At 42.7% G+C, this 25,862-nt stretch overlaps 1 protein-coding gene across 4 annotated transcripts; it reads right to left on the bottom strand.

The window, feature by feature from the left end:
• Positions 1–348: 348 nt before the first annotated feature.
• On the bottom strand, positions 349–25,018 carry LOC115192497 (tetratricopeptide repeat protein 39A). 4 transcript variants are annotated; one of them, XM_029751076.1, is made up of 19 exons: positions 24,713–25,018; positions 21,945–21,995; positions 12,854–12,958; positions 8,325–8,456; positions 7,235–7,278; positions 6,678–6,745; positions 6,492–6,556; positions 5,933–6,032; positions 5,672–5,737; positions 5,446–5,554; positions 4,602–4,669; positions 4,372–4,431; positions 4,114–4,275; positions 3,766–3,857; positions 3,499–3,619; positions 3,265–3,376; positions 2,973–3,087; positions 2,707–2,823; positions 349–2,549 (listed from the first exon to the last, which is right to left on the bottom strand). In XM_029751076.1, the coding sequence occupies exons 1-19, from the start codon at positions 24,763–24,765 to the stop codon at positions 2,432–2,434; spliced, it is 1,758 nt and encodes a 585-aa protein (XP_029606936.1). In that variant the 5' UTR covers positions 24,766–25,018; the 3' UTR covers positions 349–2,431. The 4 variants fall into 4 exon arrangements, with proteins under 4 accessions (XP_029606936.1, XP_029606938.1, XP_029606939.1 ...); XM_029751078.1 differs by lacking the exon at positions 24,713–25,018 and adding an exon at positions 17,868–17,920 and having other exon boundaries at positions 21,945–21,981; XM_029751079.1 differs by lacking the exons at positions 21,945–21,995; positions 24,713–25,018 and adding exons at positions 17,868–17,920; positions 18,193–18,579.
• Positions 25,019–25,862: the final 844 nt, after the last annotated feature.

The following is a 25,862-nucleotide window of genomic DNA, read 5'->3' as shown; positions in this document are numbered from 1 at the left end:
GAAGAAACTAGGCAGCCAGGAACCAACCACGACATGTGCTGTATAAACCACATTCAACTGAACTGCGTAGTAGTAGTAAGTGGTATAAAAGGCCTATATTATGTGTTTTTGTTGAGAGGGGGGGGTTCAGTTGAATGTGCCCTATACAGTACATGTCGTGGTTGGTTCGTGGCTGCCTAGTATGGCAGTTTTGACTTGATACCATTACATGAAAGACAAAATTATGGACTATCACAAACAATAGTACATTTGAAATCCAGACAGCAGCTTGGTGTTCGGAGTGCAGTTCATCCAGTTATCCAAAAGAAAATGGGTTGTACAAGAGTAAAAAAAACTAATCAGACCCAATTTGAGTGACTTATTTCATAATTTAATCTTAAATTACAAAACAAACATTTAGTATGTACAGGTCCAGGAATGTTAATCTGCTCAGTAGCCATGCCCCATATCATATTCTGACCTCATCACAGAGCCAATAAGATTGAATTTACTGACATAAATAGTACAAACAAAGAAAACAATGGAACAAAACAAGAAAATGTCTGACCTAGTCATTAGAATATCTCAAACTAAGATAATCTCTATATTTAAAAAAAAATCTATTTATACATTTCCTTCACCCTTTAGAGAAATTTAAATTAAACAGCTAAATCAGCTCTAATTCCAACATTTAAACTCAAGACACCACTCTAATGCCTGGGTTTGGATACTTCTTTTGTTGTAAATAGAGATTAAATAATCATAGAACATTAAAAAAGGTAACCCTTTTTCTAATCACAAATAACATATACAGTTTATTAGATCATTAATTACACAAGAACGTAACTATTTAATTTACAGTGGTGTAAAGTAACTAAGTAAAAATATTTTTTAGAACTACTTTTTGGGGTATAAGTACTTGAATATTTATATTTTTGACAGCTTTTACTCCACTATATTCCTAAAGAAAATATATACTTTTTACTTCATACATTTCCCCTGACACCCAAAAGTACTTGTTACATTTTGAATGCTCAGGCAGGACAGCAATATGGTCCAATTCACGCACCTATCAATATAACCCATTGTCATCCCTACTGGCGGAATCACTAAACACAAATACTGCGTTTGTAAATTATCTCTGATTGTTGGGAGTGTGCCCCTGGCTGTCCGTAAAAAAACAAGAAAATTGTGTAATCTGGTTTGCTTAATACAAGCTATTTGATGTATAGACTTTACTTTTACTCAAGAATGACAATTGAGTACTTTATCCACCACTGTACTTAGGTCAATTTTAAACCAGTTACATTTTTGGCTTTTATACTCAAGTAATATTTTGCTGACTTTCACTTGAGTTATTTTCAATTAAGGTATTGTCACTTGTACTTTTTCCACTACTGTTAATGTACAACAACTCCCTGTAAGCCATTCTTGTCTATGTTGATGTCTGAGCTGTATATTTATATATGGAAGGCTCTTGTGGTTGTCAACGCTTCACTCACTACAGATGAAACTGGCAGCCTGGCTTTCCTGTGTCAATCTGAAAGACTTGTTTGTTTGAGCTCAAGTACTGTTGGATTGTGTCCACATGTAGAGAACAAGGAAGGAGCCTGCCTTTCTAAAAGACACATTCATCGGTCCACTTAAAACAGGACAATTTTGTAAAAGGTGCCATTGCAGTTAATAAATAAACAGACAAAATAACCCCTTACCATCACACGTGCATTCCTGCAATGTGTTTGTGTGGCTGGATGATTTAACTTTGTGCAGATGTCAGTGGGCACTATATCCACAAACATTCAGTTGGACTGGTCATGCATTCCTTCCCAGAAAGTGGTTCAGTTGATCCAATGTGCCAAAACTTCCATTGAGCTGTTCAGGGTGAAAATTGAAATATACAAATAAAACCAGTCGTATAAGCACAGAGATAAAGGCCTTAGGGCAGGAGGTTATCTGCAATAGAACACGGTCAACAAGACAGACATTGTCCAAGATTGGCCACAGTGCTTTTAGTCATTAGCGCCGAGCAGAGGGAAAAACCTATGAGAATACCTTTAACCACTCAAATATGTTGCAAAAACCCCTGTGACAGGTGTGAAAAGACATGTTTACCAGCGAATGTATGTATTTATGCTGGAGGGTGAACATTCAGGCATGGGTATCTAACCATAGGTTTTTGCAATAGACTGATGAAACCCTGTACATCTCCATCCTGCAGTGTGGTATTTTCTATATATTGCGTATATTTTCTTTGTCTGAGTAAATACTATTGTCTGTATGCTTTTGACCTTTCAGTGTACATTATGCTTGTGTAGTGTTGGGGGTCTTTCTTAGAGCTCGGTGGCTGGCCAGTCTTATGCTTGTTGCTGGTTTGGTACTCTGCCTCATCCCTGCGGCGTTGGGCTGTGCACTGTGGGACGGCTGGGCATTGGCCCCGTTTCTCCCACACCAGCTACGGGCTGGAGGGCATGGTGTGAATCCCATTCTCTCCTGTGGCCTTGGCCTTGTGCAAAGCAGCCTGGATTCGGAAATGTGTCCGCGATTCCATGGAGTAGTTTTTGTAATTTTGCCTGTAAATATAGGTAAACAATGAAAAAGCCTGGCCAGATGATTTTACTTTACATACTAATAGAATTCTTGTAAAAAAGACAGGTTTCAGAATTTCAATGAACTATTGTATTGAGATGGGTAGAGATAATTATGTTGTGTAAGGACCAAGACACTCACTTGGCCGTCTCCAGTAGTTTGATGCCCTCCTCCTTCCTCCCTTGTTCCAGACACAGCAGCCCGTGCTCAAGCAGTGCATTGGGAACCAAGTAGTGATCAAACTTGATCTGTGTTTCACTGACAAGAAAGAAATACAACAGAGATCAGGATTGAAACAAGAAAGGAGGTAATTGCTAAACTTGTAAGGAATAGTAAAAGAGTAGGTCTCTTCCACTATCATATTGTGAAAAGATGAGTGTGCGCGACTGTGTGTGTGTGGCGCTCACTTGCAAAGGACCAGGGTGAAGTAGGCCTCAGCCTCCTCTTGGTGTCCCAGGTGCTTCAGACACAGGCCCCTAAGCAGGCTCACCAAACACTGGTCGTCTATGGAGAACTCTGTCCCTTCAGAACACAACGTACAACAATCAAGCCCCATCACAAAACTCTACTAAACAGTGTTGCTAAACATGATAATAACGAGATAAGGAGTTGTTTGAATCCAATCATTAATGCTGTTCCTAAATGAATGTGTAGAGGCAGTATCAACTCTCCAGGGTGACATACGTTTGTGTTACTTACTTGGGCTATTGTCGAGTTTTGCCTGTGCCTCGTCCAGTGTTTTCAGCATGCCCTCCGTGAGGTCTTTGTGTTTACCGATGACTGTGTAGCCGTTCCAGATGTACATCATCTCCTGCAGAGGACAGACAAGGCCAACAGGTGTCACAGTAATCCACACATAGATAATAGTAGTGTTTTATTACACTATAATTACAATGTAATAGGGAACATGCTGTCAAACCATGCAGTACTGACCAGAGGAGGTGCAGGGAGCGTTATCGGGTTCTCAGTCAGGTAACGACGGGCTTTTCGGATGGCAAACTTCTCAGTTGGCAAAGACTTTCCAGCTATTTTCTGCTTAAGCCCATGTACCTGCCTGGAATGGATAGACAATGGATACATATAACATATTGATTCATTTGGATAGAATGACTTGATTATACAAGAACCCTGGGTAGAATGAAATAAATAGAGTACAAAGCATTATGGTGACACAGGGGTTTGTATATTGCAGTGACCTACCTGAACAGCACTACCTCGCTCTCCCGGAATGGTTGGCATTCCTCCCTGGTCAGCATGCTGAGGTAGGCACCTTTCATATAGGCATATGTTGCCTGGAGGGAAATGTGCATGTATTACTACTGAAACTACTACTACTACTCCTTAGGCATCATCATCAATTTGGCCCTCTAGAGACTAAGTGGAATACATTAAAAGCTGTAAAACAAGCTAATCTATATTCTGTTAAGACTTTGTCGCATGTGCCTTCGAGATAATGCAACCATTACTGTACTGAAACAGATGTTATGTCCTTCAGACTTGACTATATAGTACTGATATGCAAAATACAATAACTGCAGAATGTCCCACCTTGGACCATGCATTCTCTTTGCTGAGCAGATCAGCGTAGAAGTAGGCCATCTTCCAATGTCTCTTGTATGTGAAACACCACATCAGCTCCCAGTAGCACATGTGATGGAACTGCTTCCACTGTTGCTGAGCTTCACAGCACTCCTCAAAGCGCTCTATAGCCTGGTACACACAAATACACACACATGAAAAGGGATGGTTTGTAGTCTAAACACAAAATCATTTTGGTAGTAGTCAAAATCATTGATCCACACTCACAGCATCCAGGTTTCCTTTGATAACCTCTATTCGACCAGCGAAGAACAAGAAGATAGATCCCTTAAAACAACACAGGTATAGAACACACTGTTTCACTGTAAACTGTTTTGATGGGAATGAGTGTGTGTACAGGCCTATGCCCCAAATAATTCACAATATTTCACAAAACCAATACAATTGGAATATGATTTTACTCTACTGCTATAAATTATACAAATGTCCTCACTGACCTTAGGATACTGTTTGAGATAGGGCTGAAGCAGTTTCTCAGCATCCTCCACATCCCCCTCCCCCGTGCCTGCAAGCCACGAGAAGAAAAATACAATGTTATTTAATGTTCGTTTAGTCTGTCCGGGCACTTCAATCTGGCCCGCGAGACATACATTATTTATATTTTTTAAGTATTTATTTTTAGTGAATTCTTTTTTTTTTACCCCTTTTTTCTCCCCAATTTTGTGGTATACAATTGGTAGTTACAGTCTTGTCCCATTGCTGCAACTCCCGTACGGACTCGGGAGAGGCTAAGGGCGAGAGACGTCCGTCCTCCGAAACACAACCCAACCAAGCCGCACAGCTTCTTGACACAATGCCCGCTTAACCCGGAACCCAGCTGCACCAATGTGTCAGAGGAAACATTGTACAACTGGCAACCGTGTCAGCGTGCATGCGCCTGGCCCGCCACAGGAGTCGCTAGAGCGCGATGGGAGAAGGAAATCTCGGCCTGCCAAACTCTCTCCTAACCCGGATGACGCTAGGCCAATTGTGCGCTGCCTCATGGGTCTTCCTGTCACGGCCAGCTGTGAAACAGCCTGGGATCGAACCTGGGTCTGTAGTGATGCCTCAAACACTACGATGCAGTGCCATAGACCGCTGCGCTACTCGGGAGGCCCCCGAAAATTTGATTTTAACAAACAATTGGTCCCCCAAAAAATGCATCCCTATGTTGAATTTCAAAATCCCGATGTGGCCCTCGAACCAAAAACTTTGCCCACCCCTGCTATAAGGCTTGTTTTGGGAGTTGAAAAGGTCAGTGCGGTAACGTTTGATGTGTGGTAACATCAACCTGTCTCTCACCCAAGATGAAGCTCATGAAGGTGTGGTAGCAGAGAAGCAGCATGTTACACAGGAAGGACCTGAAAGTCTGCCCTGCAGAGCCCTCCGTCAGCTGCTGCAAGCCAAACTCCTGCAGACACACACACCGCAGGACACCGCGGACTTAGCACAGTCCATCCAGCCCAGTCCAGCTCAACATTTCACACTTGTCATCTCAGGGCCAACAGGTTAACAGTAGGAAACCTACCTTATTTCCAGAGAAACCAACAAACTCCAGCAACCTGAGGGTCCGTGTGGGCAGCATGGAGATCATCTGTACACAACCCAAGAACATAGGAGTGGAAGAGTGAGAAGATGAGACCAACACAATTACATATTGTACCAATCAGGGCTATGTGTTGAGTTACACTGAGTTATATAACCCTCACACCAAAAAGGTCCTTCTACACAATCTACCAGTCCAGCAAACTGGACCACAAACATTATCGACATGAAGCAGTTCCCTCACCAAGTTGAAGGCTCCTACTCCAAGCTTGACCCCGCCTTCAAAATGCCCATGATTGTCACCATGGACGTAGGTAGAGGACTGGAGGACCGTATGAAGCTCTCTGAAATACAGATGTACATTCTTTACTATAGTATGAGTTGAGAGGGGCCTCCCGAGTGGCGCCTTCAATCCCAGGCTGCGTCACAGCCGGCTGTGACCAGGAGCCCTATAGGCGGCAAACGATTGGCTCATCGCGCTCTAGCAACTCCTTGTGTCGGGCCGTGCGCCTGACTTCAGTTGTCAGTTGAATGGTGTTTCCTCCGACACATTGGTGCGGCTGGCTTCCGGGTTAAGCGAGCAGGTGTGATAAGAAGCAGCGCGGCTTGGTGGGTAAAATTTCGGGGGACGCATGACTCGACCTTCGCCTGACTCGACCTTGGAGCTCGTTGGGGTGTTGCAGCGATGAGACAACATCGTAACTACCAATTAGATATCATGAAAAGGGGGTAAAAAAATGGTACGAGTTGAGACATTAGGGAAACGCACTATAAAGGCCATACACTACATCAAGAGTGCTTACTTATACGTCTGGTAGCTATTCCTCACTTTGATTCCTCCTTTGATGAAACTGATCATGCTTTCATCCTACAGAAACAGGGGGAAAGAACAATTTCAATATCATAAATGCACAACAAACTTGAACATCTGTATCAGTGCTGCAAAGAGATAGTGAGTGTCAGTGGGTGATGTGGTAGCAGTACCTTACCTGAAGGAAGGTGAGTGCTGCCCTCTGCAGGAGACATTCTGCATAGCACACTTCAGCGTGGAGTTCCTCTGAGGTGAAAATGACAGCACAATTATCTTCTGACATTCTCAAACCATTACATCAGCAGGAGGCTGCACAGTAAACCCACAGACAAGAAACACATTTTAAACTGTATTCTCAAGAACTGAACAACCATCAAGGTGTAATAGTGGTTAAGAGCGTTGGGCCAGTAACTGAAAAGTCACTCGTTTGAATCCCCGAGTTTACGAGGTGAGAAATACAATCTGTTGATGTTCCCTTGTGCAAGGCACTTAACCCATAGTCGCTCTGGATAAGAGCGTCTGCTAAAAAGTAAATGTATTAAATTAAAACATCTCTCAAAAAACAAAGTATATTTTACAGTAGCAGGGTTTTATTTATTTAGGAATACAAAGCAATTTTTCAATTCCCACTAGTGATAAGAGTGATAAGATAAGAGGCTTGTGGTCTGTGTCTTAGTGTGTACTGAAGTTAGAATGTACTGAAGTTAGAATGTACTGAAGTTAGAATGTTCTAACCTTCTGTGAAGTTTCTGTTGCTGAAGGTCGACTTCTTGCGGAACCTGGGAGAGATTACATACAGAACTTACACTATTACACACGAAATCCAACATTACAGTGTTGGATGAAACAGACATAGCAGAGTTGGTCCACAACAATTCAACACCAGTCTGTGGATGTGTGAGCTAAGAAACTCGGAATTCAACACATTCTTGTGCTTGGATATTGAAAAACGGTGACATGTGGTAACCACAATCATTGACAGACATTGACCGACAGTATGGCTAACTCAGATCAGGTTTCAGTATTGGGAATTACATGATATGGATTAAGGGAGATACAAGCATATAACGAGTGGTTTACTGTAACCACTGCTGATCAGTGACCCGTGGGATAATGTTAATCCTCCTGTAAAAGTTGTATTTGCGTAGATATCTACTCTTCATGCAAATCAGTGTGGCCCAGACACATTTTATGGCTTGTGTAGATAAGATGTAGAGCGTCTCTTACAATAGCACAGGGTCCCGGTTATGGGGTTCCTCTGACCCCCCCAAGGTTCTCAGGCGGTGTGGCAGGCCCAGTCTGGGAGTGTGTGTGTGTGTGTGTGTGTGTCCCACCATTTGGACAGGCGTATCCATATAGGACATTTTCACACACTCACTGTTACAGGCCGCTCTGAAATACCACCAGCCAGCGAGATCTGATAGGACCTGGGTGATATTTGCTCTGTGATCATGTCAGAACAGCTAACCAGCCACCACAGACCAGGATGAACATATCCCAAAACAGCCAGAGGTTCTCCCCACTGGAATGGCCGGGGTTCATCCAGAGCCAAATATATTTCCCCTGTATATGGCTGTTCTTCATAATAGGAGTTTGAGGTAAATGTGTCTTGTTTAGTCACAAGCACGTTACAAGATTCACAGTGGTTTCACTTGATCAGATCATGTCGTTCCTCTCTTCATGATTGAATAGATATCATAGGGGAGCCTTACCACTGAGCCAAAACATTTGTTTTTGCTTTTGTTGCCTCTAAAGGAAATAAATAGCATACAAGAACTTTGAAGATCTCGTTTTAGAATGTAGACCCATTACAAATGAGCCTCACCGCTGACATACTGCCTGAGCCTCCTTCATGGTGTTACCCGCTGCCAGGATGTGCTCCGGGTCAAAGGTCATCATGGCCTGCATCTCCAGTATGGTGGCGTATGTGAGCGCATGGTACATGCTGTCTTTGATTCTGTGAAGGAAGAAAAAAAGAAACAGAAATATTGAGCTATATTTTTAGCAGCGATTGTTGCCTTCTCAAAATGCAGTTAGATGACTCAACAAAAAAGATTGCTTTGTATGTCTTCGACACAAATGAAGAGGAGGAGCACATGTATGGATGTCCTTACTGTAAAAGTATAAGTATATAATCATTGACATTCAATATGTAAACTCAGCAAAAAAATAAATGTCCTCTCACTGTCACCTGCATTTATTTTCAGAAAACTTAACACGTAAATATTTGTATGACCATAACAAGATTCAACAACTGAGACATAAACTGAACAAGTTTATGACTAACAGAAATTGAATAATTTGTCCCTGAACAAAGAGGGGGTGGGGTCAAAATCAAAAGTAACAGTCAATGCAGCTGGTGGCCACACCAGATACTAAGTACTACAGTGTATCTCCTCATGGACTGCACCAGATTTGCCAGTTCTTGTTGTGAGATGATACCCCACTCTTCCACCAAGGCACCTGCAAGTTCCTGGACATTTCTGGGGGGAATGGCCCTAGCCCTCACCCTCCGATCCAACAGGTCCCAGACATGCTCAATGGGATTGAGATCCGGGCTCTTTGCTGGCCATGGCAGAACACTGACATTCCTGTCTTGCATGAAATCACGCACAGAATTAGCAGTATGGCTGGTGTCATTGTCATGCTGGAGGGTCATGTCAGGATGAGCCTGCAGGAAGGGTACCACATGAGGGAGGAGGATGTCTTCCCTGTAACGCACAGCGTTGAGATTGCCTGCAATGACAACAAGCTCAGTCCGATGATGCTGTGACACACCGCCCCAGACCATGACGGACCCTCCACCTCCAAATCGATCCCGCTCCAGAGTACAGGCCTTGATGTAACGCTCATTCCTTCGTCAGTAAACGCGAATCCGACCATCACCCCTGGTGAGACAAAACCGCGACTCGTCAGTGAAGAGCACTTCTTGCCAGTCCTGTCTGGTCCAGCGATGGTGGGTTTGTGCCCATAGGCGATGTTGTTGCCGGTGATGTCTGGTGAGGACCCGCCTAACAACAGGCCTACAAGCGCTCAGTCCAGCCTCTCTCAGCCTATTGCGGACAGTCTGAGCACTGATGGAGGGATTGTGCATTCCTGGTGTAACTCAGGCAGTTGTTGTTGCCACCCTGTACCTGCCCCGCAGGTGTGATGTTCGGATGTACCGATCCTGTGCAGGTGTTGTTACACGTGGTCTGCCACTGCGAGAACAATCAGCTGTCCGTCCTGTCTCCCTGTAGCGCTGTCTTAGGCGTCTCACAGTACAGACATTGCAATTTATTGCTCTGGCCACATCTGCAGTCCTCATGCCTCCTTGCAGCATGCCTAAGGCACGTTCACACAGATGAGCAGGGACACTGGGTATCTTTCTTTTGGTGTTTTTCAGAGTCAGAAGAAAGGCCTCTTGAGTGTCCTAAGTTTTCATAACTGTGACCTTAATTGCCTACCGTCTGTAAGCTGTTAGTGTCTTAACGACCGTTCCACAGGTGCATGTTCATTAATTGTTTATGGTTCATTGAACAAGCATGGGAAACAGTGTTTAAACCCTTTAGAATGAAGATCTGTGAAGTTACTTGGATTTTTATGAATTATCTTTAAAAGACAGGGTCCAGAAAAAACGACGTTGCTGAGTTTAGTATATTTAATGTATTTTCTGACCAAAAACTCTTTAAAAAGCCCAGCTCCTTTAAGTTACAATATGTTTTCTTGGAAACAGGTTTATGTGAATTCCCTGAATGTCACACTGTGACACTAACATTCCACAACCAGGAGCGCTGGTCTGACTTGTTCCCAGCAGGTTCCACCATAGTCACAGTGGCAGGATGGGACAATGCTGGTGAGTTTCTCCACTGTAATGTCACATGACTGCATGCCTGGCATTTCACACTCCTTTGTTGCTCCTAGACATTTCCACATCACAATAACAGCACTTATAATTGACCGGGGAAGCTCTAGCAGGGCAGAAATTTGACAAACTGACTTGTTGGAAAGGTGGCATCCTATGACGGTGCCACCTTGAAAGTCACTGAGCTCTTCAGTAAGGCCATTCCACTGCCAATGTTTGTCTATGGAGATAGCATGGTTGTGTGCTTGATTTCATACACTTGTCAGCAATGGGTGTGGCTGAAATAGCCGAATCCACTAATTTGAAGGGGTGTCCACATACTTTTGTATATATCGTGTCTTTTTTCAAAAGGGAGACAAATCAGGAGATATTTTGTCAGGAAAAAGAGCAGCATGGTAAAAACAGGCCATGATTTGGAATGTTTGTGCCTGCTGCCTGCCTTCTGTCTACTGTTGTTGACTGTTGTGGAGACGGAGAAGGACAAGGGCCGATGGTGACTGTGGGGCCTGCACTCCTGACTCTTGAAGCTTATTCACCATCATGGGTAAATCTAATCTAATGTTCTGCAAAAAAAAAAAAACACCAACTTAAAAACAGCCAGCCAGCAGGAGGGAAGTTCGTCGTTTCGTCATGCACGTTTCAGTGTGAATTGCATAACCTGACAGCGCTCACGTTGAGTGCCAACATGAGGTAACTTTAGTTGTTTGTAAGTGTGGTCAAATTGCTCTGACACAGCTCCGAAGAATAAAGCATTAGAATGGGGGAGAGCACCAATGTAGAAGCTGGTTACTCTCATCTTCAGAGTAGTAAGATTTATAGTGCAAGTTGCTATCCATTGTGTCTCTGCCTTTTAGCCTGAATCGTGGCCAGCCAATGAGACGGAGCCATTCTACAGTAGGTGGTGACGCTACATCCTCTGTCTGAACATGTCTTTCATTTGTACGTGTTGTACAGTATAGCAGCCCCTCCCCCACCTTTTACAATGTATACTAGATCAACACTTCCCTCCCCCGCATTTTACAATGTTAACTTGATCAACACTTCCACACCTAGTGTAAAGCACTCATTAGGAATGAGGGAGGGACAACCTGGGGCAGGACAATTACTTAAGGCCTGCTGCTGTTCCTGCCCAGTCCACATGTTTGAACAGCTAGCTAGTAGCTTCAGAGAGAAGCAGGCAATGCAGAATCTTACTGTCTAATCCGAATATAAAGCTGTGCTTAAAAGCATGAGGCTGGCTGTCTGTTTTTATGTCATTGCAGTGTCTTCGTCCTTTAAAAAAAATCTGATCTAACTGCAAGCCTTCGTCTCTTTCGCTATGAACATGCAGTAGCTTATGATCATCTTGCTGTTTGATCAAATGTATATTTCAGCAAATATATATTGCTGTGTTTAGCATTCTGTGATATGAAAAGACAAACCACAGTATAAACATACTCTGCATTATTATAGAGGTTTAGTATATGGGAGAAAGCCTGCCACTGTGTGTGCTGTGCAGCAGAGATTCTGGACTATACCTGGCCCAGCTTACTGTGTCAGTACAGTACATAAGCCTGAACGGAGGAGAGGAAAGGAGGGAGAACAAGAGAGAGAGAGAGACGCACTGCTATTTCAGCACCACAGGCTTTCTCTATGGGTTATTTTTTTATTTAATAGATTTTCTCTTATGACTGTTCTCCCACACAATACCGTGTTAAACCTATTCTCAGCAACGCATTAGTTGATATTAAACACTAGGATGTTGATGACGTGGAGGCTTTTCCCACAAAGGTTTTCTTTGAACAGCGGTAGCAAACAAAGGAAGCCAGAGGGCGGTTTAAATGCCTATACCTTTGCTCTGCCTACAGAACTCGGTCTACCATCACTCCCATTGCCTAGCCCCAGGGTGACAGCTGACAGAATATGCCAAGCCTTGCGTGGTAAGAGCCAGAGGGTGGGGCAATGGCAGGTTGGCCAAGATTACCCTTTGGGGTAAATATTTCCTTAATTTCATGCTCATACTAGACTACCGTGTACATTTCAGAACTAAAAGAGGAGCTCAACATGGAAACTGGTAGGGATTAGATAAGTAGTGTATATCCACTGAGTTGTGTAACACCGAGGGGATGAGAAACGAGACACACTAGGGAGGGCTGGAGAGAAACTGGGATTTGGGAGTGGCCAAAGAAGAGAGAAGATTATATGTTGAGAAGGTCATGATAATGAAAGAGAGAATTCACAGAGTAATAGGAAACTTGACAATTGTGTTTTTGAACACAATGCTGAAGGGGTGTCCAATAGGAGAGATGGTGTTTATGAAACGAGCACAGAGTGTACACTTTACTGTAGCACCAGCCTAGCCCGGTCGCCAGGTTATGACATGACAACGAACAAGAAAGGAGTTGGTGAAGCACAAACTGATCAGGAAACCATGCCACTTGCCAGTGCTATTTGGTGTTTGTGAAACTAGGACACAGTATTACCACCAGCCACTTGTGTCGACCCACACGATCAGGGTCCAGGTCTCTCACCTGCAGTGAAGCCTGGACAGGGCCTCCTCAAAGTCATTCCTCAGGAACAGGTCCAGCGCTGCCATGCAGTCCTCCAGGGCTACAGACAGGTCTGACTTCTGGGACCTGAGATACAGGAAAGGGGAAAGAGACAGATGAAGGTTAGGTAAATGAAGTATGTTACTTTAACACATAATGAGTGTCTTGGCCAATATCTACCATTGGTCCTCAGCGCAGAACCTACATGTTAAAATAACACATTCTATTTTTGACTTCCCCTCAAACAAGTAAATCATTTGCCTCTGAGATAAATGAGGTTTACATTGTCGAATAAAAGAAGCTTATTACTGCCAGCTTCCCAGTGGACCTAAATGTGTTCTATTCTTTTATGAATGAACCCCAGGACAAAATCTTGTTTGTTAATATCAAGAACTCGGTGAAATGTCTATGAGCTCAGTCTATAGAGTAGCATGACACAGCTTTAACTACAAAGGAGTACTTCACTGTCTAGCTACACTAACAGATATCTTTAAAAAGAGCCACGTCACTTCTTTTTCTCTCCCAGGCAACTCTGCTGCAGTGCCCCTGTTCTGTTTTTAGTGGTAGGGCAAAAGGAACACAGAACACTTCCACACATTCTGTGAGGAGCGCAGGTCATGATATTGTCCCACTCTCCCACCTGATCTGAGCAGGCTTTCACAATGTTTTCTCTGCGGTTCTGTCTATCATCGACAGTTATTTTACTGCTATCAGCTTAAAGCTAAATTTTTCTCATCTGACAAGATCATTGGATTTTTTACCACAGTTTCTTCAATGAGCAGCTCTCTCATTCATCGGCATTAAACATTTGTATTGATAAGTGGGGGGTTCACCAAATCTTTTAATATAGAGTAATCTTCATCCCAAACAAACAAATATTGATGTCAAGGCTCCCTACCATTAAAAACAAGAGCAGGCTGTTCAACAGGCTGAAAACCCTGGTTGTCCTGTGCCACACTATTTTCATACCAAAACCACCCCAAGTTTAACAATACCAAAGACGACAAAATGTCCTCTCAGCAAAATGGGTTCATGGACACAATGTATTAAGCCAAACAATGGAGGCTGGCCTACACAACTGAGGAGAATCTCTACAATGAGGGTGACTAACTGACAGCCATCCTTTTGCATTCCTGAAGATCAGTGATACAGAGGACCTCTTTATGCTAGACCATGCTTGAACTCTCTCAAACTATAATGAATCCATTAGGTTCCATATTGAAAAACAGGCCTTTATTTCCTCCCCTTCACAAGCTAATGACATGGGGATGACTATACCATCCTTCCACCATATGAGCAGCTATAGGTCATTCACTTCCTGCTCACTACAACACAGTCATGAATGGCAGCGCAACACAGACAGTCTAGGGGTCAATACTACCACACACTGAGTCTCCATAGGGCCCAGTTTCTAATCAGTTGATACAATCAGCAAACAGCTTTAAAAAGTCCCTAACAGTCATTCTGATTCCTATGTAAATTAGCCTTTTGAGTGACTAAAACATCACCCACAATATTTGACCCGATAACTCCCAGGAAGACAGACTAAGTGGGCGGGGAGCTCACCATGACAGACAGTTCTTTGAAAAGGCTTATGATGCAGTGAGATGATGTCAAGACAATGTGCTGAGACAAAGCAACTCAAACAACATAGAAATTGCATACAACATCCAATCCTGTCATTGTTTCACTAATTACTGTTTGGTTATTGTAAAAGCATCAACATAGACAAAATGTTGGCTATATAATTTAGCTAGCCCAAAAGGAATTGTCAGCACTAGCTAGCTAGCTAGTCCATCTTGGACAATTTTTGCTTAAACAGGTTGCGGTCTGGGTACATTACATATATTGTCTGCCAGACAATGTTCATATATCATGACTATCAATGATGTCAAGAAGTTTGTATGAATCTCCCGTTTTGCATGTCTCTTGATGTAATGACATGACAACTGCATCTGAGTTTTGGGCAACCCTTCCCCCGCGTTTGTTCCATGCTGGCTGAATACCTAGCTAGCCAGTAACTAGCTAACACCAGACACAGATGAAAGCAGAAACCTATAAGTATATTTGCTTTAGATGAATATGGAAAACCTCTTTGCTGACAAACTGCAGTACAATTTTGGCACCAGTCGACTAACTACCTAGCTATGTAAACCACGCCCCTCTGCGAACACGACTTCTACCAGTTTTATTTAAAATAGATAAGAGAATAAGACGTTACCATTGGTGTCTTCAAATTTGGCTTTTTGTGAAGTCACAAAAAAAAGTGATGGGTAAACGAAGCTTCCTGAAGCATTGAGCATTTCCAGCCAATTCATTACTCGATGCTTTGATCAACAGTGTACACTAGTGGCACCTGCTGGTCAAAAGAATTTAGAACAGACATTTTTTTTAGATGACGTCGCTCACGCCTTTTAACAAGGCACACCTGTTAATTGAAATGCATTCCAGGTGACTACCTCATGAAGCTGGTTGAGAGAATGCCAACAGTGTGCAAAGCTGTCATCAAGTAAAAGGGTGAAGAATCTCAAATATAAAATATATTTTGATTTATTTAACACTTTTTTGGTTACTACATGATTCCATACGTGTTATTTCATAGTTTTGATATCTTCACTATTATTCTACAATGTAGAAAATAGTACAAATAAAGAAAAACCCCTGAATGAGTAGGTGTGTTCTAACTTTTGACTGGTGTTCCTCTTGTTCAGATGTGTTAGGGCCGTGTGAATAGCGATGGAAATTACATTTTCCGTGGATCTGTTGGAGCAGTAGGCACATTGGAGTGGGTCCAGTGTGCCTGGCACGCTGGCCTTGATGTGGGCCATACTAGACTCTGGGGTGAGTGCAAGTCATTTGGGCATGTCACCTTGTTTTTCTTGGGCACTGGGATGATTGTAGTCTCCTTGAAGCAGGTGGGGACTACAGCTTGGGACAGGGACAGGTTGAAGATGTCCGAGAAGACGCCGCCAACTGGTCAGCACACACTGAAGACATGGCCAGGGATGTTCTTTTGAGAGTTTCTCACGTCAGCCTTGGAGAGCAAAAGCACCTGGTCGTCCGGAGGAGCGAGACTTCCTCGATGGCTCAGTGTTGTCTGCCTCGAAGCGAGCATAGAATGTGTTAAGCTCCTCTGAGAGGGAGGCTTCGATGGGCACCACACAGCTGGATTTACCTTTGTAGTCTGTGATAGTCTGTAGTCCTTGCCACATGCGTCCTGAGTATGAGTTGTCAAACATCAATTCAAGTTTGAGTCTGTATTGTCTTTATGCTTCCATTGTGGATTTGCAGAGCTCGTATCTGCTTGCCTTGTACACACCACCAAGTTGTCAGGGTTCATTCTGCTGATACTGAATGCTGCTGTACGGGCTATCAGCATGGTACAGATATCCCCGATCATCCAGGGTTTTAGGTTGGGGTATGTCCAGATTGTTATTGTGGGTACATCATCATCAACACATTTCCTAATAAAGCCTGTGAGTGACAATGTATATTCCTCAATGTTAATGGATGAGTACTGGGTGGATGAATCTGTACACATATTCCAAATCAATATTCTCAAAACCAGCACCTATCTATTCTATGTGAAGGTGGCTCCCTCTTGACTTGCTTCTTGTAGGCAGGGAGTAGGAACAGAGATGAGTTCTGATTGGCCGAAGTGGGGGCGGGGGATGGCTTTATACGAGTCAAGGATGTTTGCATATACATGGTCCAGCATGTCGTTTCCTCTCGTGGGACAGGATACATGTTGGTGATATTTTGGAATATATATATATATATATATATATATATATATTATTATTTTTTTTTTTTAAATGTGCTTGGTTAAAATCAACAGTGACAATTAAGACTGCTTCCGGGTGAGATGATTCTTGCTGGCTAATGTTCTTGTACAGTTCGCTGCATGTCGCCTTGATGTTTGCTTTTGGCGATATGTACACAGCTGTGAAAAAAAACACAATAATTCACTCGGCATATAGTGAGGTAGGCATTTTAGCATCAGAAAGTCCACGTCAGGTGAACAGGAGCTTGAGATGTTTTCAACTTCGGAACAGCAGAAATTGTTGATGAGGAAGCATACACCTCCCCCTACTCTTACAAGAAGCCGCCGTTTGACTCACCAGAAAATGGAAAAGCTGTCTGGTTGAATAGCAGAGTTAAGTGTATTGTCCGTAAGCCAGGTCTCTGTAAAAACAAAGACACGATATTCTCTGATGTCCCTCTGCGATTGAAGCCTTGCTCTGAGTTCACAAAGTTTATTTTCCAGCTATTGGACATTAACCATCAGGATACTAGGAAGAGGAGGCTGTGTAGCCTGTCTTTTCAGCCTAGCTTGGAGTGCCCAGTAGTTTAACATTGCACACTTATAAAGACTTAACCATAAAGTCAATAGGGGCATAGATGGGTCTGAGAAATGGCATGATAATGTACACACAATGGAGGCTATTGTTTCCTGAAAGGTTGTGCATAGCATTCATTGTCCAGATAATTAATTAATTGAAGTTTGCAACTCCGCGATGCTGATTTCTCTGGAGGGTAACTTGCACAATAGAGATCATTGCTCTGAGAAGTAATCAAACATGCACACACTCACTCAGACGAATGTACACACACACACACACACACACACACAGAGTGCTAAAACATTGTTTTATCTGCATTCCTCCTGAAAGCTTTCACCAGTGTTAATTTACATTGAATTAAAGTACTAGGAAGTTAAGAAATGCCAACAAAGTAATACTGCAGTAAAACAAGCTGCTTCTAAACACAATGAAATCAGACAAAAGAGAAGAGGTGGATCTTAAAAAACAAAACCTGTTCAGTTTTTCCAGATACAGCTAAGTTGAGAACCCTCTGGTTTCAATCCCAGTAGAAATGACTAGTGACAGTATATTACATTCACACACACAAAACCACAAACGCAGCATCTCTCTGTTTACTTCAACACACTGTCAGTACCTATCACTTCACCACGCAGCCTCAAAATATCTCTTACCCGTTTGACAGAGTTTCTGCTTCTCCGGACATTTTCATCTGGCAGACAGAGTACTAGAGGGAGGTAGAGAGACAGCAAACGCAGAAGAGAATTGACTATCTGCTCAGGCCTTTCCAGCGGCGCAGCGCGACACAGTCTCTACCTCTGGCAACAGCAGGCAAGCAGGCAGGAGAGGGGAGGAAGAACGCAGCCCTTAATAAGATTGGGATGACTATCACACAGAGAAACTAAACATCTTCCACCCCCCAACTCTCCGCCTCCACAAACACACACAGTCCCTTAACTCTCCTCCTCCTGTCCCACCTCCTCCCATCATCACACTCACGCTACACACTGCAGTTTCTTCTCTGATAGGCTGATGCAGTAGCAGGGCTGGCCTAGCTGCACAGGACTCGAGTCAAATGATAAACAACAAAAAAACATAAGCCAAAAAATTCACTATGCACCACAGAAAGGTGATACCCTGAGTATAACATCAACCAAAGACAATAGGCTACTGCACTCAGATGACCGCAAAAACACCCCAGCAGAACTCATTCAGATCCCTGAATATCTTGAATGGAAGATGTCAAAATCTCTCTGCAAGATTCCGGACAGAGATGTACAATGACTTGATGCTGGTGAGAGGAAGATTCCTGCTAAGGAGGAAGCCTTTACTGCAGTGACTCAGGCTGACTACTGCAGCAGCAGCAGCACAGACGCACTGCCCCGGGTGCCCCCTATTAGAGAGCCAGTAGAACACTACACTGCGTGCACAATTATTAGGCAAGTGAGTATTCTGATCTTATCATTGTTTCTATTCACATTTTCGAACTCCAAACCATATAAACTTGAATGCTTATTGGATTTAATCATTTTCAGGTGATATGTATTTGTGTAATGAGGGAGGGTGTGGCGAAAGTGAATAACACCTTATATCAAGGTGTGCATAATTATTAGGCAGCCTCATTACCTCAGGTAAAATGGGCCAAAAAACAAATTCAACTGACACTGAAAAGCCAAAAATGTAAAATGCCTTTCAGACGGATGCGAAACTCTTTAAATAGCTAAACTATTGAGGTGTGACCACCGGACATTCAAACGTTTTGTTGTGAATAGTCAACTGGGGCGCAAAAAACGCATGGGGAAGAAAAGGCGCAAATGAACTGCAAAAGACTTGAGAAGAATTAAACGTCAAACTATCAGGAACCCATTATCCTCCAGCGCCACCGTATTCCAGAACTGCAACCTACCTGGAGTGTTCAGAAGTACAAGGTGTCAAGTGCTCAGAGACATGGCCAAGGTCAAGAAGACTGAAACAAGACCACCACTGAATAAGATTCACAAGTTGAAGCGTCAAGATTGGGCAAAGAAATACCTGAAGACAGATTTTTCTAAGGTTTTATGGACAGATGAAATGAAAGTGACTCTTGATGGACCAAATGGATGGGCCCGTGGCTGGATCAGTAATGGACACAGGGCACCACTTTGAGTCAGGTGCCAGCAAGGTGAAGGAGGGGTACTGGTATTGGCTGCTATCATTGAGGATGAGGTAGTTGGACCTTTTCGGGTTGAAGATGGACTGAAACTCAACTCCCAAACCTACTGCCAGTTTCTGGAAGATTCTTTCATCAAACAGTGGTACAGGAAGAAATCCTCAGCATTCTAGAAGGCCATGATCTTTATGCAGGACTATGCTCCATCACATGCATTCAAGTACTCCACTGCTTGGCTAGCCAGCAAGGGCCTCAAAGATGCCTGAATGATGACCTGGCCCCCTTCCTCACCTGACTTAAATCCTATTGAGAACTTGTGGGCCCTTCTCAAACGTGAAATTTACAGTGATGGAAGACAATACACCTTTTTGAACAGCATTTGGGAGGCTGTGGTTGCTGCTTCAGCGAAAATTGATCGTGAACAGATCAAGAAACTGACAGACTCCATGGATGGAAGGCTCATGGCAGTTATTGAAAATAAGGGTGGCTATATTGGTCACTGAATATTTTTGAAAGGCCAAAAATGTTATTTAATTGTCATTTTGTGTTACTTATCTGTTACACTTACTCTAAAAATTGAGAATAAACGAGTTGAGAGAAATTATTTTTGTAATTTAGTTGCCTAATAATTCTGCACACTAATAGTTGCCTAATAATTGTGCACACATATATTTTCCAATTTCCCAAAGACAAAACTCACTTTTCCTTTGTTAAACGTTCAGGTTTGAGGTTCAATAACATTTTGGATTGACTGAGAGCATTGTTTGTTCAACAATAAAATGAATCCTGAGGAATACAATTTGCCTAATAATTGTGCACGCAGTGTATGTAGCGAGAGAGAGATGAGTACCACTGAGGTCCAGCAATTACACCACAGCCAATCGCTCTGAAAGTGAATGACCCATGGAAATAGCCAATCACTTATCAGAATGAGCTCTCAGACAGCTGTCTAAATTTAGGTCATAGAGGAAGAGTGATTTACAACATGGTAAATCTGTGAATCTCTAGACACGTGCAAAGAGGTCATCTCAGGCACACACACACGACTTTGCCTCAGTCAAGGTTAGTTAGTTTCCTCTGGGGAACATTATTCAGCAGGCAGTGCAGCAGGGACACATCAGACAAGCGTGTCATTGCTCCCATTATACGTCACTTCACTGCATCGCCACCCCTCTGACAGCCATAGGGCACACAAGAAACCTGTCCTTGTATTTTATTCATTGAGCGATGCTGGAGTTTACCAACAGTACACACCAGGGTCATGTGCGGGTGGATTGTCTTCTTCGATGTATGAAAACATTTATGTTACACAATGAACATCTTGCCTGTGGATGCAAAGCCTTGCCTGAAAAAAGTGGCCCACACTCTCCTCTAGTAGGTGGTTCATTTCAACAGAGCCAAGAGACATTGTGTAGACAGTAGATTCAAATGTACATGTACAGTGTTCCGTTATCTTGCTCTCTGATCTGCAGATCTGAACTGAAGTGTTGAAATTTATGAGCACTAGAACAGCATCTAGGGGTTCAATTCAGGCTACTGCTCTTTTTGATTTAGGGAATTTACATTGCTTTCTGTTATAAATTATCATAGGAAAGCAATTCATTTCATGGACAGCTCCACCTCCCACACAATCCATATTTAAGCAGTTATTTCCTCAAAGACATGAGATAAAAATGGTATGTCTACAGTTGTGTTAAGGTCTAAGTAAAGTTGCTTGTTTAAGACTTTGGGAGTGATCAAATATCAATGTCATACAGACACTGAACAATTCAGACACACCAAATGCACTTGTTTTAAAACAAATGGAACAGATAAAGACCAGAGGTGGTGTAGCACTAGGAAATACTGGTGACATAACCTAAGGAACCCAATGACACACTGTGCCAAAGGTAGATCCAATTACATCTCATCTTCCTCTCTACACCTGTACGGCAATATGGCCATCCTCTCTTTCTCTTCAGGGTGGAGAGGCATGGAAATCAAATGATGTCTCTATGGTTGAGAACATATGCTGGGAATCCTCTTGATCCCACCCTGCCTGGACCGGATATTATAGCCAGCATTAATGGCGTACTTCTCTGAATTATTAATATGTTGAACAGCAGGAAGAAGCGATGTCATTGCCCTCACGCTTACTGCTGATTTTCAATAACCTTTCCTACTCAACCCTGTATATCACCCAGCCATCAGCCATTGACTCTGAGACTTAAGTGTTCAATGGTTCTGTAGAGTTCAGTAAATCTTTGTTGTCTGGTAACTGTAACCTGAAACAGGGGGGCAAAATTGAGGCCATTTAGAAAAAAAGGTGAGCACAAGGGACGGAAACTATTTCAATAGGGACTATTGTGTGAGTAACATAATATTGCAACCCATAGAAATCCTGACTGAAAGATATGTTCAGTGCAGGGGTAGATTAACCAAAACGTAATATGCCCAAAGAAAGTCTATGAACAGAAATCTGTTGTCAAACATGCCTAGGGTACAGAAATCTGTTGTCAAACATGCCTAGGGTACAGAAATCTGTTGTCAAACATGCCTAGGGTACAGAAATCTGTTGTCAAACATGCCTAGGGTACAGAAATTGACAGAAGGGAAAACTTACTTGAAATCTGTGTGGATGGGGTCAAGTTCTGCACTGTTTATGACGGACAACCTAGAAGCAAAATCATGCTGTTATGAATGACTAAATGAATCAGATCCCATTCAATGCCTTGACACAATGAGAAATATATATTTCACAGAAACTGTTGCATGTTTTCCATGAACAGTAAACTAAGTGTTGGGGAGCCATTGGGGTTGGCTGAGATTTCTTCAGCCTGCATGGTGTCCCTAGGGTCACAGTATACCAGACAGAACATACAGTAAGCACTAGCGGACGTGTCTCATTTAACAATGCCGAGATCTCCAATTGTAATCTAATTCCTCTCCTGTAGATGCTAATCTTTGCTGTCATTTACAATTATAGTTCACTTTCTATTTCCTATGTACACGGAATAAAATTAAACACAACATGCAACAATTTTACTGAGTTAGTGTTCATATGAGGAAATCAGTCAACTGAAATAAATTCATTAGGCCCAAATCTATGGATTTCACATGACTGGGAGTATAGATATGCATCTGTTGGTCACAGATAGCTTAAAAAAAGGTAGGCCGTGGATCAGAAAATCTGTCAGTATCTGGTGTGACCACTATTTGCCTCATGCGGCGCGATACATCTCCTTCGCATAGTGTTGATCAGGGTGTCCCACTCCTCTTCAATGGTTGTACGTAGTTGCTGGATATTGGTGGGAACTAGAACATGCTGTCGTACACATCCAGAGCATCCCAAACATGCTCAATGGGTGACATGTCTGGTGAGTATGCAGGCAATAGAAGATGTGGGACATTTTCTGCCTCTAGGAATTGTGTACAGATCCTTGTGATATGGAGCCGTGCATTATCGTGCTGAAACATGAGGTGATGGCGACGGGTGAATGGCACGACAATGGGCCTCAGGATCTCGTCATGGAATCGTGGGGCACTCTGTTCACAACGTTGACATCAGCAAACCAGCGTGCCAGTGGTCATCGAGGGTGACATTTGCTCACAGAAGACGGTACGACGCCAAACTGCAGTCAGGTCAAGACCTTGGTGAGGACGACAAGCATGCAGATGAGCTTCCCTGAGACTATTTCTGACTGTTTGTGCAGAAATTCTTCAGTTGTGCAAACCCACTGTTTCATTAGCTGGATGGCTGGTCTCAGACGATCCCGCAGGTGAAGAAGCCAGATATGAATGTCCTGGGCTGGCGTGGCTACATGTGGCCTGCGGTTGTGAGGCAGGTTGGACGTAATGTCAAATTCTCTAAAACGACGTTGGAAGCGGCTTATGGTAGAGAAATTAACATTCAAATATACGTCAACAGCTATGGTAAACATTCCTACAGTCAGTCTGCCAATTGCACACTCCCTCAAAACATTAGACATCTGTGGCATTGTGTTGTCTGACAAAACTGCACATTTTACAGTGGCCTTTTATTGGCCCCAGCACAAGGTGCACCTGTGTAATGATCATGCTGTTTAATCAGCTTATTTATATGCCACACCTATCAGGTGGATGGATTATCTTGGCAAAAGAGAAATACAAACAGGGATGTAAACAAATTTGTGCACATAGATAATTTCTGGGATCTTTTATTTCAGCTAATTAAACATGGGACCAACACTTTACATGTTGCGTTTGTATTTTTGTTCAGTATAGTTTTATATTCAGCACTGTATTTTTCCTTATCAAAGCACATCACCTGAGAGGGAGTGGTGGTGCCATATTTTTACATAGGCCTCACTCCAGAATAAATACCAGTAGAACAACTTGTGTAATTATTTCATAACAAGCCAGTAGCATAGCCAGAAATTCAGTAACAAAACATATCACATTTTGGTCATATCCGTGGTTTATTGGGGGTGTGGCTTTCAGCTAGTTCTTTTTGGCCACCAATCCCATTCGAGTGAATATCATTCCAGTGCAATGCTAGCTATGAATTCTATCGGATGGTGTTTGCATGTTTAGGTAATAAGACAAATAATGTCCCATTTAAAATACAAAATAAAATGAGTGTGTGGGCCCGTGCCTACACAACTTTAACAACCTAGTTAGTTAGTAGCCTATAGTTAGTAAGCAGTTTGGGCACTTAGAAAATACGTAAGGAAAGTACTAGGAACACAGTGGTAGAAATTCAGTAACTGCCTATGCATATTTGGAGTATTGTTATAACAAAATAATTTAGTTAGCCTAATTTTACCCTATCTTCTTTGAACTTCCTTTACTGTACATTTATCTCCAGATGTAGGCCTAATCACTAGTGATGCCCTGTCATGTTAAAGAGCGGTACTGTGATTACAAATTTGCTTTCCCTAGATTATACTTTAGAGAAACTATTCCTAGATTATACATTAGAGAAGCTATTCCTAGGTTTGAACGTTTTCGAGTGTACTGATTTGATAGGTAGAAACAGTCATGAGCTTCATTTTCTTTTTTGTGTGGACATTTTTTTTTTAAATAAATCAATTACATTTCCACTTCATACGGTCTAAATCGTAATTCTAAAATAACACCTGGCAATAACGTTCTAATATATAACAAATACAAACGTTTGTGTATCTTGTATCAGAATGGTTACACAGCCACTCAATGTTTATCAAATCCATCTAGCTACAGATTTAGAACAGGGTGGCAAACTACATTTCGCACTACATAAACCAATCACTGTTGTGACCACAAATACAACTTGTTTAGACCGCTGTATATTTTTTAGAAAAGATTGCTGGGTTTCTTCGGAAGAAACGTGGCTACTGCAACTAGCCTAGTTACGTGGATTTTGCTACTCACCCTTTGCAGTCATTTTTCTTTCCGCTGCGTCTCCAACCAGTGTTAAAACTCATTCCAATGGACTGAAATACTGCAAACGTGCAGAATATCCAGAAAAAGTGCAGGGCCCAATTATCCTTACATGGACATAGAGTTTTACCTGTGCGCAGGTGACGACCGTTAACGGCGAGTGTTTGAGAAAGTATGATATAAAAGTACAGTAGGCTACATGTGTATTTGTGAGAACTACACCTTCCTCTTCCCTGATTTAGTTTAAAAAGGTGTGGATGTTCTCATTACTATCAATCAGATCGTGTTTAAAGTGCAACGAATGTGGCCCAAGTGTTGCTAGTAGGATTTATTGCTCTCCAAATTCCAGGGGATATTTGGCTGGTGGTGACAATTGAACGCCCACTCGTTGGAATACAGTAAATTTACATGATGATGCTCAGTATACTGCTAGTCTACAAATGGTAATTGGCAGTCATTTGGCTTTTCATCACGATGGCATGCAGTATTTATTTTAGCATTGTAGTAGTCCCATAGGGCGGCGAACAATTGGTCCTGCGTCGTCTGGGTTAGGGGAGGATTTGGCCGGGGCAGGCCATCATTGTAAAATAGGAATTTGTTCTTAACTGACTTGCCTAGTTAAATAAAAGGTTACATAAAAAAATAGAGAGTGGTAATACACATGTCAGTTACTACACAACGTCTGTTTTTATTGACCCAACCTGGTCTCAGAGCATTTAGTATTAAACCCACTGGCTCCAGGTCATCTACAAGTCTCTGCTAGGTAAAGCACCGCCTTATCTCAGCTCACTGGTCACCATAGCAGCACCCAGCGGTAGCCGCGCTCCAGCAGGTATATCTCACTGGTCACCCCCAAAGCCAATTCTTCCTTTGGCCGCCTTTCCTTCCAGTTCTCTGCTGCCAATGACTGGAACGAACTGCAAAAATCACTTAAGCTGGAGACTCATATCTCTCTCACTAACTTTAAGCACCAGCTGTCAGAGCAGCTCACTGCACCTGTACACAGCCCATCCAACTACCTCATCCCCATACTGTATTTATCTTGCTCCTTTGCACCCCAGTATCTCTACTTGCATTCATCTTCTGCACATCTACCATTGGTGTCTAATTGCTATATTGTAATTACTAAGCCACCACGGCC

Source organism: Salmo trutta, chromosome 4 (assembly GCF_901001165.1).
Source record: "Salmo trutta chromosome 4, fSalTru1.1, whole genome shotgun sequence".
In the NCBI taxonomy this organism is placed as follows: Eukaryota; Metazoa; Chordata; class Actinopteri; order Salmoniformes; family Salmonidae; genus Salmo; species Salmo trutta.
The sequence above is the reverse complement of the archived record's forward strand: the minus strand, read 5'-3'. Positions and strand labels throughout refer to the sequence as shown.